This window comes from Glycine max, chromosome 20, assembly GCF_000004515.6.
Source record: "Glycine max cultivar Williams 82 chromosome 20, Glycine_max_v4.0, whole genome shotgun sequence".
Taxonomy (NCBI): domain Eukaryota; kingdom Viridiplantae; phylum Streptophyta; class Magnoliopsida; order Fabales; family Fabaceae; genus Glycine; species Glycine max.
In genome coordinates this window covers 16,070,797-16,087,924 of record NC_038256.2, presented here as the reverse complement: position 1 = coordinate 16,087,924, position 17,128 = coordinate 16,070,797, and the positions used below count along the sequence as shown (strand labels likewise).

At 40.5% G+C, this 17,128-nt stretch overlaps 1 protein-coding gene across 1 annotated transcript; it reads left to right on the top strand.

Annotated features, from left to right (window-relative positions):
* The first annotated feature begins 9,686 nt into the window (after positions 1-9,686).
* Positions 9,687-10,091, top strand: LOC102664500 (uncharacterized). Its single transcript, XM_006606888.1, has one exon. The coding sequence runs from the start codon at positions 9,687-9,689 to the stop codon at positions 10,089-10,091; it is 405 nt and encodes a 134-aa protein (XP_006606951.1).
* The last annotated feature ends 7,037 nt before the right edge of the window (positions 10,092-17,128 follow it).

Below are 17,128 nucleotides of genomic sequence, written 5' to 3'. Positions count from 1 at the left end.
ATTTTTAGAGAGTTAGGCCATTTAATCTTGTGCAATGTTTTGTCAGGACTTTCTCCTTTGTTGGTTTCCCTTTATTTTTCTTATGTTCTTGTGTGTATAACTCTTTGATGCTTTTAGTGTGTTTTAAAATGTATGCATGAGGTAAATATTTATTCATTTGATGCACACAAACACCAACACTATTTGCACACACGGTGAGTTGAAAAAGGGCCCTATACTCGGGTTCGTGGGAATATAAGGAGTGGAGGTGAATCTATGATCATGCTAGGTCTCCGACTTGCTTGATTACAGTCAACCCTCATCTATTGTTTTTCTCTTTGATAACATATTGTTGCTAGTAGTCCATACTGCTGCAATATGTTCTTCGAAGGGGATGATACCTCTAGAGACCATCAAGAGAGATATGACCACCTTGGGAATTATCACTAAAAGCCCTTTTAGCTCCCTCCCATATAGGTCCCTTGAATAGGGGCACGGAGCAGACGCGCTGCGTGCCATTTTTCACACTGCCATGCATAAGTGTCATGTACCCTTTTGCTTATATTTGTTTGTGAATATTGTTGTACTATGTACATCTACGTATTGTGCCTTACGCATATGCATCATGCACGGGTTCTGTCTTGATCCCCTCTCTTTGGCAAACCAACGAGGGTCCGCGTCACCTTCTTAAATACATACGTCGGGCACTGTGCTACCTCAAGACATTGTATCTAAGAAGGAGACAATTTCCCGGGCTCCCGTATTCATAAATTGCATCTGTATCATATGTATTTCTTCATGCATTCATCCATTCCACCCATGATAGATGTCGGAGTTTTGATTCGAACTAGATTTTTTTTCACTTTAGTAAAACATGGGATCAAGTCAAACGCCTTCGCTCAAAAAGAGGTTCTATCAAGTCAAGGTCAAGAGCCTAGGGATCACCAGTCTAAAAGAGTTAGGGCAGTTGATGGGTCAGCTCCAGAGGCATGCTTTTCGCAAAGCTTACGATAAAATGTGGGACCTAGCCGTGGTAGAAGTCTCCCCAGAGGCCATTGCCTCCCTCACCCAGTATTATGATCAGCCGTTGAGGTGCTTTACCGTTGGGGACTTCCAGCTATCACCCATGGTGGAAGAATTTGAAGAGATCCTAGGATGTCCTCTAGGGGGAAGGAGACCATACCTCTTCTCAGGGTTCTATCCCTCATTAGCTAGAATTTCTAAGATAGTCCAAATCTCGGCGTAGGAATTAGACCACAGAAAGCAAGTCGAAAATGGGGTGGTTGGAATACCGAGAAAATGTTTGGAGGCAAAATTAAGAATCTTGGCAGGTAAAGGCGAATGGGCCCCGTTCATAGACATTCTCGCACTGTTGATCTAATATGGATGGGTTGGTGGATCTAGCAGCGATCATCGCTTTTCTCGCCTATCATGACCACAAGGAAAGCCCGGTTGTCGCTATGCTAGCCGACCTATATGACACCTTCGACCGAAGATGTGAGAAGAGCAGTACGAGGATTGTTTGTTGTAGTCCAGCTCTTTATGTATGGTTGGTTTCACACCTTTTTCACCAAGAGGTGAGGCATGTTTGCCCGCTAGAAAGCCATCATTCGTGCACAGAGAAAGGAGGGGAAAATTGGGATCGACTCTTAGCAAACAAAGAAGGAGCGTCTGTCAACTGGTTCCCTCGATGGAAAGAAGGAAGAACCGGGGTTCTTATTTCGTGCCGAGGATTTCTGAATGTTCCCTTGATGGGGACGAGGGGTTGCATCTGTTACAATCCCGTTCATGCTATAAGGCAACTTGGCTACGCTATGAGAGGGGCACCACTAGAGGAAGAGCTCGCGCCTGTCATTTCACGAGGTTTCAATAAGACCAACGTGGACACACTTCAGAAGGTCCGCAAGGCATGGGAGGTGGTGCAAAAGAAGGACAAAGAACTCAGGGGCAATAACAATGGGCCCATCGGTGGCTACCCTAAGTGGTTGAAATCCCACGTGCAAGGATTGGATTGTCTCCCGAGTTTGAGAACCGCTAAAAGGGAAGAAGTTGAGGCACCGGAGGAAGACGAAGAGGTGCAGGCCCTTAGGGCAGAACTCGAGCAAGCCCAAATAGTCAAAGAAAGGTTGAAATCAGCAGCTCTTAAGATCCGAAAGGAGAATGCCGAACTAAGAGATATGAATATAGCTACCACCAAGGCCTTGGAACAAGAGACCAAGAGGGCTCATAGGGAAGAGCACGGCCGGAACAAGTTATGACAGTTACAATGCTAATAATATGCATAAAATTGACATCCTTGTCTCTCATCCTCTCACAATTACGTCTTTGCTTATTTGACTTCCACTGGAATGTGAATGTAAGCCGTTGGTTTGCTCAAGCGACCTGCGCTCCTGAGTTTTGACTTCCAAGACTATTCAATCAGAAATTGCTTATTCTGCACATTTGGTCGGGGTTCCGTAAAACAACGAGTAAAGTTCGAAACAAAAAAAAAGAGGAAAAGCATTTGATTGTCTGTGTTTCAAATAAAAAAATACAGACATTCATGTGACCTCATTTTATCATCCCTAAAAGTTTGTCTTTTTGAGAGAAATGTGAGTTATCAAGAATAAGTGTCATTTGACTTAATCTGTAAATTAAAAAAATCCCACGAATGTTTCTCGTCCTTAAAAAATTCATTTTCAAGAATCTGCACAGTTTCTTTCTTTTCTTCCTTGCTACAAGTTCATGACGAAAGACAATAATAGATACCTCAAAACCTTACACTGGGGCAATGAGAGGCACCATGCATGAGCCTCAAGCGAACCTAGGGGCAGATAAAAATTTCTTACCCAGTAGGTTGAAAACCCGAAAGGGCGGCCTAAGCAAAAATTAGGGTTGAAAAAAGAAAAAGAAAATAATAATAACAATCGGGTGTGTTATTAAGGTTTTGTCCCAAAATCCAAACTACAAAAAAGATCTAGTCAAGATTTGAAATGACACATGGCCATGTTTCAATATCCCAAAAACTAGTCTATCCTTTGCTACCCCCTCCAAGCCATAGCATGTTTTCTAAAAACAACAACAAGGAAAAAATAGCAAAAGCAAAATAGAAATCCTGAGTGGGAACCACTGCTAAACTAGCAGGAAGAGCAATGCAAACTACACATGCATGAAGTTGGGCAACAATGAAAAAAGTAAATAAATCCGCCAAAGGCGAGTGAAAAAAAAAGAAAAAAAAGACAGACAAAGATCTCCAAAATTCTACAAGAAAGGCACAAAAGTGCAATGAAAGGTTAATGTACGAGACAAAAGGAGTAGAGCCTAACCCAAAAGGTACAAACAACGTTCTTGAGGTTCTTACTCAATATAACCCCCAAACACTCTTTGAGCCTCTAATCCTTTCTTTCATAGCCCTCTTACTCCTGACCAAGTTACAAGCCCAATAAAGCCCATGTAGATCAAAGAATGACTAATTTGCTTTTAATTTGGGATTCTAGAATGAAACCCGCACACGCTTGTGATTGCTGAAAAAAAAAGATATATATCTAAAACAAACAAAAAAAGAGAAAACCCCCGAGGTTCGCACTTGCACATTTGAGAAGAAAACCCATTTGACCAAGAGCTTACGGAAAATGTCCAAAACCAATTGTGATAGTAGGGTATATCTAATGTCAGTCGCTCATACAGACTCCTTAGGATATCTTTTGAATCCAATGGTGGCCTTTGCTTAGTGACCAACCCGTGTCGTCGAGTATCGGTGGGATCAAGAAACCCATGACATCACTCTATGACCTTAAACCAAAGAAGTTTCACTTGGTCACATACCAAAGGGTGACGATCCATTGCCATCCTTCAATGGTGCATGTGATTGGTCCTAAAGCCTTATATTTTTCTTGCTGTGCAGAATAATCGATGTTTTTAAACAAAAAGGAGGGGGACGAACCCTGGCATTTTAGTTGATTGATTAAATGTCAAATGGCTCCATTGTCGTCACTGCAAAATTGTCTAGTGACTAAATCAAACAGAACATACACTCTGAGGGAGCTTCCGAAGAGATTTGCTAAAAGATAGGACGAGGTTGCATAAGTTATCACATCTTTCGAAAAAGGGACATTCAATCTGTGCTTTCCACAAAAATGGAAAAAATCAAATCAAAATCAAAATCACAAAAACAGGAAAGAATGTCATGAGCATTACACAATTTTAATGATTTTCAAAACCTTTTGCATGAAGATTGCATACATCTGCATCCCCAAAAAATCATACATAGATTTCTCTTCAAAGATGAGAGGCCCTCTCAAAGAGTCAACATCTTGCTTTCTTATAAGGTTAAAGCCCTTTGGTACTTGTACCTATTGGCTTTTTCATAGGACTCAAAGTTCTCACTTTATTCTTTCATAAGACTCAAAGTCCTCACCTTTACTCTTTCATAGGACACAAAGTCCTCGCCTTTAGAGGGCTCAAAGTCCTCGCCATCAGAGGACTGCAAGTTCTCGCTTTCAGAGAGCTCAAAGTCCTCGCCATCAGATGACTCAAAGTTCTCGCCTTTAGAGGGATCAAAGTCCTTGCCATTAGAGGACTCAAATTTCTCACCTTTAGAGGACTCAAAGTCCTCGCCTTCAGAGGGCTCAAAGTCCTCCACATCAGAAGACTCAAAGTCCTCTCCATCAGAGGGATCAAAGTCTTTGCTATCAGAGGACTCAAAGTACTCACCTTTAGAGAGCTCAAAGTCCTTGCCATCAGATGACTCAAAGTTCTCTCCATTAGAGGGCTCAAAGTCCTTGCCATCAGAGGACTCAAATTTCTCGCCTTTAGAGGACTAAAAGTCCTCGCCTTTAGAGGGCTCAAAGTCCTCACCATCAGAGGACTCAAAGTTTTCGCCTTCAGAGGACTCAAATTCCTCGCCTTTAGAGCGCTCAAAGTCATCGCCTTTAGAGGACTCAAAGCCCTCGCCATCAGAGGACTCAAAGTTCTCGCCTTAGAGGACTCAACGTCCTCGCCTTCAGAGAGCTCAAAGTCCTCGCCTTTAGAGCGCTCAAAGTCCTTGCCATCAGAGGACACAAATTTCTCTCCTTTAGAGGACTCAAAGTCCTCGCCTTGCAAGACTCAAAGTCTTCGCCATCAAAGGACTCAAAGGTCTTGCCTTTAGAGAACTCAAAGTCCTCATCTTTAGAGGGCTCAAAGTCATCGCCATCACATGACTCAAAGTTTTCTCCTTTACAGGGCCCAAAGTCCTTGCCCTCAGAGGACTCAAATTCCTCGCCTTTAGAGTGCTCAAACACCTCGCCATCAGAGGACATAAAGTCCTCGCCATCAGAGGACTCAAAGTTCTCACCTTAGAAGACTCAAAGTCCTCGCCTTCAGAGGGCTCAAAGTCCTCGCCTTCAGAGGGCTCAAAGTCCTCGCCTTTAGAAGGCTCAAATTCCTCGCCATCAAAGGTCTCAAAGTTCTCACCTGTAGAGGACTCGAAGTCCTCGCCTTTAGAGGGCTCAATGTCCTGGCCATCATGGGACTCAAAGTCCCCGCCTTCATAGGACTCAAAGTCCACGCTTTAGAGGGCTCAAAGTCTTCGCCATCAGATGACTCAAAGTTCTCGCCTTTAAAGGGCTCAAAGTCCTCGCCATCAGAGGACTCAAAGTTCTCGCCTTCAGAGGACTCAAATTCCTCGCCTTTAGGGTTCAAAGTCATCGCCATCAGAGGACTCGAAGCCCTCGCCATCAAAGGACTCAAAGTTCTCGCCTTAGAGGACTCAAAGTCCTCGCCTTCAGAGAGCTCAAATTCCTCGCCTTTAGAGCGCTCAAAGTCGTTGCCATCAGAGGACACAAATTTCTCTCCTTTAGAGGACTCAAAGTCCTCGCCTTACAAGACTCAAAGTCCTCGTCTTTATTGGGCTCAAAGTTTTTTCCATCAGAGGAGTCAATGTTCTTGCCTTCAGAGAACTCAAAGTCCTCATCTTCAGAGGGCTCAAAGTCATCGCCATCACATGACTCAAAGTTCTCGCCTTTAGAGGGCCCAAAGTCCTTGCCCTCAGAGGACTCAAATTCCTCGACTTTGGAGGGCTCAAACACCTCGCCATCAGAGGACATAAAGTCCTCACCATCAGAGGACTCAGAGTTCTCACCTTAGAAGTCTTAAAGTCCTCGCCTTCAGAGTGCTCAAAGATGACAATGACCTTCATTTACGCTTTCAAAGATGACAATGTCTTCATCTCAAAGACTTCAATGTCTTTTGTCCTTGTGCTTCATAGGACTCGACGTCCTTTGTTTCTGTGCTTTTTAAATAATAAAAAATATATAAAAATAATAATATATATAGAAAATAAAAATGAAAAAAGAATAAAACAAGAAAAGGAAGAACTTCAATGTCTTCATGCTTTCACGGGTTTTACTGCTTGGACTTCCGCTAGTGGTCGGTTGGGTGGAAAGTTAGCTCGAATGAAATTATTTTCTTTATCTTTACTTCCCTCTTGTTTCCAATAAAAGATAAGTAAATAGAGGCAACTGCCATACCCTAATTTCTTTCGGGGACAATTGTTTGCCAACATTTAGATTCTCACCAGCCGAATTGAGTTGCTTAACACCAATTGTAGCGCAATCTACAAGGTTTCACAATGTTTCGGAAGGAAATGGGCAAAAAACTCAAAGTAGGGGCAAAATGGTCCATTTTGGGACATTCTTCAGCCCTTGGGCCCACCTGGGCCCATTAGAAGACTTAGGGGAGAAGCAACCAGCTCACCTAGGCGAGCAAGTTGCTTCTGGAGTAAGTCACCAACTCGCCTGGGCGGCAAGCTCCTCCCCCTATTTTGCTATAAATAGGTGTGGAAGGCTGACGGGAACGGGTTCAGTGTAACACCCTGAAATATTATTAATTATAAATTGATGTTTAATTTTATTTATTGTGTTATTTTATCCATGTTTAATTTCACGGAAGCTTATCAAGGAAGCTTCTCAAGGAGGTGAGCTTAGTTATTAGAGGGGTGTGTGTGTAGCTAAACTCTAGCTTCTCAAAGAAGTTTCTTAAGGAAGCTTCTCAAAGAAGCCTCTCAAGGAAGCTTCTCAAGGAAGCTACCAAAACCTATTTCGGTAAAATCGCCCTCTTGGATTCGTTAACCGTTGGATCATCATAAAATGTTTTTTTTGGAGGTTTCTAAGATAGCTATCCACAGTTTGACCGTTGCGATTTGTGATATGAAATCTGGAGTGGGAGACAGATTCGTTTACCGAAGAAGAAAAAATTTGAGTGTTGCAGGCTTTGTATTTCGTGCAGCAGTGGAAAACAACCACTTCTTCCTCCTTCTCTTCCCCTAAACCCTTCCCAACACCCCCAAGCTTCTTCTCCACCACCCATGACAACCAGTCGCCGTTGTTTGCGTTGAACATTGTGTTATTGTTAGACTTGTGTTGTCTCACACATGATATATATATATATATGTGTGTGTGTGTGTGTGTGTGTATGTATGTATATGTGGAATGTGACTTACTGTTGATGTTGCTATTGATGACATTAATCGATATGAGGTAAGGTTGACGTTTGTGATGATATTGATACGAGATGATGTTGTATTTGATGATTATGTTGATATGAGGTGATGTTATTATTTATAATTATGTTAATGTAAGATGATGTTCTTGTTGTTGATAAAGTCATTGAGATGAGATGATATTGATGTTGAGAGTGATATTGAGAATACATTGTGATGATGCATGTTATGTATGTACATGGGGGGTGCGTTGACCTTGTTGGATGTTCCTGGTGGGGGAAATAGAGTGGTTAAAGTGTTTTAAGCATCTCTGGAGGGGGATGGCCTACAATCTTTAATTATCCACGGTCATTGCATTTGATGGTGCCATGTTTCATACGTTGCATGGTGAGTATGTACATGGGGGGTGCAGTGACCTTGTCGGATGTCCCTAGTGGGGGAAATATAGTGGTTAAAAAGTTTAAGCATCTCTGGAGGGGGATGACTTAGAATCTTTAATTTATCCATGGTCAATGCACTTGATGGTGCCCGTGTCAAATATGTTGTGTGTTGTGTATGTTCATGGAGGGGTGCAGTGACCTTGTCGGATGTCCCTGGTGGGGGAAATAGAGTGGTTGAAAAGTTTAAGCATCTCTGGAGGGGGATGGCTTAGGATCTTTAATTTATCCATGTTCAATGCACTTGATGGTGCCCATGTTTCATATGTTGTATGTTGGGTATAATCATGGGGGGGTGCAGTGACCTTGTGGGATATCCTAGGTGGGGGAAGGATTTTAAGCATCTCTGGAGGGGGATGACTTAGAACCTTTAATTATTAACGGTTAATGCACTTGATGGTGCTCATGTTTCATACTTCATATGACACGAAAATAGTATAAACTTTGCCAGTAAGTGCTTGTAGTTTCTCGTGAGGAGGAATACTTGTACTAAGGGGTGTGTCACTCGGTTTGGAACTCCCTTGAGACTCAGGCTGATCACCATGTGGGGGGCGGGGGGCGGGGGGAGTTGCCAGTGCATGACAGGGTGGCCTCGACACTAACTGCCTAGTTTTCCTAAGTGAGAGTGTCATGTGGACACGCTTAGCCTATTTCCTTGGGGATGGTACCACATTGCATTAGAGAGTTGAGGTCAGGTGCATGCATCATACTGAGCATGATTGATTGGAACTATGGATTGATGATGATTGTTCGTTGACTATGTGTTGGACTAGTAAATGTTTGTGTGCGCTTATGATATTTGTTAATGTTTTCTTCTAATTGTGGTTATTTGATCTTTGTATTAATTCTTTTTATAATGAACTCATCCTTGCAATTTTTGTACCGTGTGGTTGGTACCTGTGATGATCGCGAACCCTTGTTTGTGGGAGCAGAATGACAGCGGTAGAGTACGGGAAGTGAGATTCTTTTGTGGAGCCACTAAGCCGAAGTGATGACGTTGGGGTTACTTTGGGAGAGAGTTGTGTTTTGTTAACCAACTCCTCCATAGCTAGTTCCATAACTCTTTTGTTAATTGAAGATGTAAATCACAAATTTAATTATATGTATGAACAAGTTTACTTTCATTATGTGAATGATGTGTACTGAGTTACTACACTAATATATATGTATTTAGTTAAGTAATGGTGCGTTGTTTATGAATATATATATATCGTGAAATTCAAATTTACTATAATTTTTCATAAGCAAATTAATAGAGTTTTCATAAAAAAAAGAAATTGAATTTCTCGAGGTTTAGAGTGGTGATATTGTAGCGACGAGGCGGGTCGTTACATTAGTGGTATCAGAGTCGGTCGAACCTTTTTGGCCAGTGAGTTATGAGTCTGCTATGTTTTCTTGTGCATTCTCTGGTAGCCTTGTTGAATGCTTGATGTTTGTTGTTTGCGATTGGAACTTACTCACTTGTTGTGTTTCCATGAGTTATGGAGATTTGATTGTTGTAGTCATATCATGTTTGTTTTCCTGATGTCTACTATACCATGAGTTTCAATGCCGTGTCATGAGTTATCAGACTGGCCACCTCTATAATTTGTGATGTGCAATGGGATGATATGGCAAGCGATCAGGAAATACAAATGATGGAAAGTGAGTGTTAATGTCTCGAGAAAGGACTAGTTTATAGGAATTCTCCCTCGAGGCATCAACTCTCAAAAGTAACTAAGTAGGGACTTCTGATGGTTGTGATTTTTGTGTTGTTCTTTTTATTGTGTGTACTCCTTCCATGTCTAACTCCTTGGTATGTATAGGGAGTGATGGCTGGATGGAATAATCGTGCAATAGCTGATTGTCTTCTAGCCTTAGCTCAGGCTATAGGGAATCCAAATAGGGGAGAAGCTGGTGGAGCTGTTGAGTACCTGGGGTTGGACCACTTCCAACGAAAGAATCCTCCTTCTTTCAATGGAGGATACAACCCTGATGGTGCTCAGAACTGGATAAGGGAAATAGAGAAAATTTTCCAAGTGATGGCATATCTAGAGGGGCAAAAAGTTGCTTTTGGTACATATACTCTGGTAGAAGAAGCTGAGTATTGGTGGGAGAATACTTGCCAATGCCTAGAGGCTGAAGGTCAAGATGTGACCTGGGATGTCTTCAAGAAGGTATTTTTGGAGAATACTTTCCTGAGGATGTTAGGAACAAGAAGGAGATGGAGTTCGTAGAGCTCAAGCAAGGAAACATGACTGTGGCTGAGTATGCAACCAAGTTTAAGGAGCTGGTGAGGTACTTTCCCCATTATCGAGGGAGAGATGGTGAAAGTTCCAAATGTGTGAAGTTTCTGAATGGCTTGTGACCTGAAGTCAAGCAAGCTGTGAATTACCAAGGTGTTCGTCAGTTCCCACTCTTGGTTAACATGTGCCAGATTTGGGATGAAGACTCCCGAGACAAGACGACCTATTATAGGAGTATAAGTCCAATGAAGAATAAAAATAATGGACCTCAACATCGAGGAAAACCTTACTCGACACCAGAGGACTATTGCTATGGGATTTGCGGGGGGTAGTGGTAGCAAACCCAGTACTTTCCCCACTCAGATCACTTGTTACAAATGTGGTAAGTCAGGGCACATCTCCTTAAATTGTGCTGGAAAAGGCGTGACCTATTTTAATTATGGACTAAAAGGGCATATTCAGAGAGATTATCCATATCCCAAGAAGGAGCAAAATGGTGGGGGCCTGAATGATCAAACTGGACATCCGAAGGCCACTGGAAGAGTCTTTACCCTTAACGGTGCTGAAGTTTCGAAATCCAAAGATCTAATCCAAGGTAGATGTTTGATAAATAGGATTGCTTTACTTGTGCTATTCGATTCTGGTGCAACTCTTTCTTTTATATCCTATTCGTGTGTAGGGAAATTTAAGCTTTTTGTGTCCTCTTTAAATAAAGATCTGGTGGTAGAGACGCCAACTAGTGGTTCTTTGTTAACTTCTAATGTGTGTTTGAATTGTCCTGTGGAAATTTCTGGTAGGACCTTCTTGATTGATTTGATTTGTTTGCCTTTGAGCCAGATTGATGTTATTCTTGGTATGGAATGGTTATCTTCCAACCATGTCTTGTTAAACTGTTTTGATAAAACTGTAGTGTTTGATGATTCTGGAGTGAGTAAAGATATGATGTTTATCTCTGCCAACCAAGTTGTGACATCTTTAAAAGAAGATGCTCAAGTGTACATGATGTATGTTGGGGGTGTGTTATTAAGGTTTTGACCCAAAATCCAAACTACAAAAAGGATCTAGTCAAGATTTGAAATGACACATGGCCATGTTTCAATATCCCAAACACTAGTCTATCCTTTATTACCCCCTCCAAGCCAAAGCATGTTGTTTTCTAAAAACAACAACAAAGAAAAAATAGCAAAAGAATAATAGAAACCCTGAGTGGGAACCATTCCTAAACCAGCAAGAAGAGCAATGCAAACTACACATGCATAAAGTTGGGCAACAATTGGTCGAACCCGGCAAGTGCACCGGATCCCGCAAGTAGTATAAAATGGTAAGAATCGAGTATCGAACTCTCGGGGAACTTATGTTACTTGGTAAAGCTATATTCAATGAATAGGTCTCTAGTATGAAAAGATATGTGTGAACTATGAATATGTATGTAAACTAACTATTAAAAGGGAAAATCACATGAGTAATGATGTGTAAAGACAAGTAGACAACACGTTGGTCTTCTTATTAGGTGTCTGATGTTATAAGGATATTCTCTACTTAACAATGCTCATGTGTTCTATGGTGTCTCTTGAAATGCTAAACCCTGCTTGATGGAAGCTTGCTTGTGGAGCTTCTATGGAGGCTGGATCTTTGAGCTTCAATGAGGTCCTTCAATGGTGATTTTACACCATGGAGATGCAACGGAAGGCAAAGGAGAAGATGAGAAGGGAGGCACCATCCACTAGGGAATAAGCCAAGGAAGAAGGAACTTCACCACCAAGAATTGCCTTGGATAAAAAGCTTGAAGAGGATGCTTTAATGGAGGAAAGAAAGATTGAGAGAAAGAGAGAGGGGGAAGCACGAAATTTAAGGAAGAAAAAAGGGAGAGAAGTTGAACTTTGAGTTGTGTCTCACAAGACTCTCATTCATCAAAGTTACAACAAGTGTTACACATGCTTCTATTTATAGACTAGGTAGCTTCCTTGAGAAGCTTTCTTGAGAAAACTTCCTTGAGAAGCTTCTTTGAGAAAATTTCCTTGAGAAGCTCTAGCTTAGCTACACACACTCCTCTAATAACTAAGCTCACCTCCTTGAGAAGCTTCCTTGAGAAGATTCCTAAAGAAGCTAGAGCTTAGCTACACACACCCCCTATAATAGCTAAGCTCACCCCCATGCCAAAATACATGAAAATATAAAAAAAAAAGTCCCTATTACAAAGACTACTCAAAATACCTTGAAATACAAGGCTAAAACCCTATACTACTAGAATGGCCAAAATACAAGGCCTAAAAGAAGGAAAAACCAATTCTAACATTTACAAAGAAGAGTGAATCCAACCTTGACCCATGGGCTCAAAAATCTACCCTAAGGTTCATGAGAACCCTAGGGCCTTCTTTAGTAGCTCTAGCCCAATCCTCTTGCAGTGTTCTATCCAATACCCTTGGGGGTAGGATTGCATCGTCTCCTCCACCTTGGAAAGGATTTGACCTCAAATTCCGAGGTTCTTCATACTCTAGGCTCCTTCCCTCGACACCTATAAAAAGAATAAAAACATATGTATTAGTGGTGTTGAGTATGTTAGAGTAGGGTAAGGTCTGAAAACCCTTTTCATGGAGATCTTCCCATGAAGGAACATGGTTCCTCACCAACTCAATGAGTGGTGCTACAAGTATAGAAAAATATGTGACAAACCTTTTGTAAAAGTTTGTTAAGTCTTGGCAGCCCCAGATTTCCCTTATACTTGGTGGAGTAGGCCATTCAGGAATGACCTTTATTCTCTTAGGGTCCGCAGGAACCCTTGATCACTATTTAAAAAATTAGGGAAAGTAATGCAATAAAGCATACCTTTTTTTCTGTATTTTCATGTTGATTATTCCTACAAAAAAATACGACAAACCTAAGGTGTCCCATATGAGCACCTACTTTTGTATGAAAACCCAAAATAAGAACAAACCTACCTAATGACTCCCTATGTACATGACTCATGAAAAAGTTGGGTGCATGATTGATTTTACGAAAGAGGGTTTCAACACTCAACACATTCATCATATCACTTATTTTTGGGATTTGGTGCCTAATAATACCTATTTTGGGCACCAACAAAGCACAAGGATTTAAGCTCTTACGAACCAAACCCTCATCCAACAACTCCTTTACTTGAGGAATAACCTCAAGCCCAAGAGGTGTGACAGTGCTAACAAGTGTCTTTTTACAAAGGAGAAGATGTGGAGGTTGTCTAAGAGGGGAAGTTTCTTTAATATTTGTCTTTATTTCAAAATGACTTTCCTTCTTAGCTAACCTCTTGGAGGAGACACTTACCTCCTTACACTCTTCCTTAACCATTAAAGGTTGTACTTCTTCTTGGGGGTAGATTTCTTCACTAGATTCTTCCCCTTTTACTTCTTCACTTTCACTATAGGAAGGTGAAGTAGTAGCCTCATCTTGGCTACTATAAATGTCTTGGCCCCTCATAATCATGGTTTTCTTGGTGGGGCATTGAGAAGTAATATGCCCTCTTCCAAGACATTTAAAGCACTTTATGGAGCTAGTTTTCTCTTGCATACTAACCTTAAGGGGTTGATTTTCTATTGTCTTCCCCTTATCATCTTTGGGCTTAGAAGGTGTCACCCCTAAGATGCCTTGACCTTGGTCTTTCTTTAGATAAGAGTAAGACCCATAAGATTTTGAAGTAGACTTCCTTTTAAGTTGTTGCTCTACCCTTATTTCCCAATCTAAGTTAGCCTCTACATTGTCCTTCCCATGGAAGTATGGGAGGTTAATGTTAGCCTCTTGAGGCTTTCTTTCCTTTTCTCTCCTATGGGAGTGAGGTCTAGGATGTAACCTATGCCTTCCTTCATAATAGTCATGAAGTTCTTCACTTAGGCTTTTCAAAGAGTTATGACTACTATAGGAGGCACGTTTTTCTCTTTTCATTTCTTTCATTATTTTTCTTCTTTCTTCCTCTCTTATTTTCTTTCTTTCATCTTGACTTATTTCTTCCACTATTTTTTTTCCTTTTTCTTTTTCTCTCTTGTTTTTCTTTCCATAACTTGAGGGAACTCAACCCATCTAAGATTCTAGATAAAGGGTCTTTATGACTAGTACCCTCGCCATTAACACTAGATGAATGATGACTCATGTTTGTTCCTAAGTTGTGGTTCTTTCTTGTTGGAGGTTTGAAAACAAAAGGTAAAAGAAACTATGGTTGAAACTAGCCAAAATAAACACTAAAAGAGGTGTGAAAGATAAGGTAAAAAACTAATTGGTAAAAGGAAAGCTATCTAGGCGGTTTGACAATGGAAGGTAAAGGAAATAAGCTATGAAAGTAAGCAAGAAATGTAAACTAGGCGAATCCTAAGAGTGTTTGGATGACCGCATTCAATGTTCCCAACAAAACACTCACTATCCTAAGGAAAAATTGCCTAAAATTATTACACACAAATGGAAGTTTGGTAACCTATTGGAGGTTCCTAACACACTTCCAATGAAAGGCCTTTTTGTTACAAAACTTGAAAGCAATGAAGGTAAGTAAATTGCAAATTAAAAAATTACAAAACGGTCCTCAATTTTGGTGGTTGTTCTCTCTTTGGTGATTCACTCAATTTGGAGTGCTTCTTAGTCCAATAGCTCTTAAGGTGGTTGGCCCCTTTCTCCTTGACTCAAATTCTTCAAGGGATGGCACCAATCCTCCTTACAATTCCCTATAAGGAAACCCACAAACAAGGAAACAAAGAGACAAGCAATAACCAAAGACCAAAAAAAATGAAATGAAAGCTAAACCAATGGAGTTTTAACAAGACAATTTTTCAAGGATTACTCAACAATTAAAGCAATGAAAAGGACATAGAAGCAAGCTAGGACTCAAAGAGAAACTTAAAATGGCTCTAGAGTAGAGTAAAAAAAAACTAAAAAAAAAGACTCAACAAACCTCTAGCTTTGGCACTTGTCTTCACACTAATTTTCAATTGAAATTTCCAATTATAGAATAAATTTTGAGCCAAAACAACAAGCACACTTCCCTTTCACCTTTTTTTTGGATACTGATTTTCCTGCCAACTTGTGTGATTTTTCGTATTTTTTCCTTTTATCCAAATCACTTTTTTCTTTTTTTCTAACTTTTTTCCAGATGTCCAAGCTGTCAGCACCAGAGATTTTTTTTTTTGAGCATGGTATATAGATTGCCTTGGGCTTACTTTCAACCTTCCTATGTATGTTGAACTCACTAGGATTGTTTACCACAGTTTTAGGAGTTCAATATTCACTTAGGATCAACATTTCAGCCAGCAATCCAATCACCAAAACTCAAATTCACAATAGACAATCATAAGGAAACCTAAAAGTTCAAGAAAAGGTTCACAATCAAAGACTCTCTAAGAATTTTGCATGAACATGTTAAGGACTAATTAACATGGAAGATTTGACTCAAATCAAATAATAGGCTAAAAGAATTTCATACATTCATGAACAAATGAGTTAGACAAAGAAACAAGAAAATAAAATTCAGCACAACATAAGAAATCTTATGTGACAAGTTTCATGACTAGACATGACTTCTATGACAAAACTACAATAGGTGAACAAGTCACTCTAGATTTTTGAGTTTTTCTTCTACTTTAATATTTTTGTAAGAATTTTATGGTTTAGGTTTCAGCCACAAAAAATAACAAGACAAAACTCAAAGGAACCTAAACTCAACACAATTCATGGTTCAAGAACAAGAACAAGAAATTTGAACCATAAAAAATAAAATCTAGCCTCTATAGCAAGTTTAATCGGTGGAAACTCTAAAGAATCATGTTAACAACATTTAGCACAAGACATGTGAGGAGATACATGGATAAAAATGAAGAAACAACAATGGAAGAGAAGGTAAAGCAAAAAATTAATGGAGGTTTAAGGAGCACCTACTTGAAGCTCTTATGCTCTGATTACCACTTGATGGAAGCTTCCTTGTGGAGCTTCTATGGAGGCTGGATCTTTGAGCTTCAATGAGGTCCTTCAATGGTGATTTTACACCATGGAGATGCAGCGGAAGGCAAAGGAGAAGATGAGAAGGGAGGCACCATCCACTAGGGAATAAGCCAAGGAAGAAGGAAATTCACCACCAAGAATTGCCTTGGATAAAAAGCTTGAAGAGGATGCTTTAATGGAGGAAAGAAAGAGGGAGAGAAAGAGAGAGGGGGAAGCACGAAATTTAAGGAAGAAAAAAGGGAGAGAAGTTGAACTTTGAGTTGTGTCTCACAAGACTCTCATTCATCAAAGTTACAACAAGTGTTACACATGCTTCTATTTATAGACTAGGTAGCTTCCTTGAGAAGCTTTCTTGAGAAAACTTCCTTGTGTCCTATGCTGACTTGCTCCCATATCTACTTGATAATTTAATGGTAGCCATAACCCCAGCCAAGGTTCATCAACCTCCATTTCTCCGAGAATACGACTCGAACGCAACGTGTGCTTGTCATGGAGAAGCCCCGGGACATTCCATTGAGCATTGTACGGCCCTAAAGCGTAAGGTGCAAGGTCTAATTGATGCGGGCTGGCTGAAATTTGAGGAGGATCGCGTGTAAATCCTGACATTGACAAGAGATGCCACACATGGGGCAATTTTGAAAGCTGTTGTTAGATGTCTCTAATGACTCATCAGGATTTTCAAGTTTATACCATCATTGTAAGCCACAGTTACAATGCTAAATAAAATGGATAAATTTGATATCTTTGTCCCTCATCCTCTCACAAACGCATCTTTGCTTATTCAACTTTCACCGGAATATGGGTGCAAGCCATTGGTCTGTTTGCTCAAGCGACCTGCACTCCTGAGTGTTGACTTCCAAGACCGTTCAATCATAGATTACTCGTCTTGCACGTTGGTGGGGGTGCTGTGAAACAACGAGTAAAGTTCAAAACAAATAAGTTTCAAAATATAAAAAAAGGGTTCAAAAAGAGAAAAAAAGCATTTGATTGACTGTGTTTTCAAGAGGTTCATGTGACCTCATTTTATCATTCCGGAAAGTTTGTCTTTTTAGAGAGAAGTGAGTTATCAAGAATAG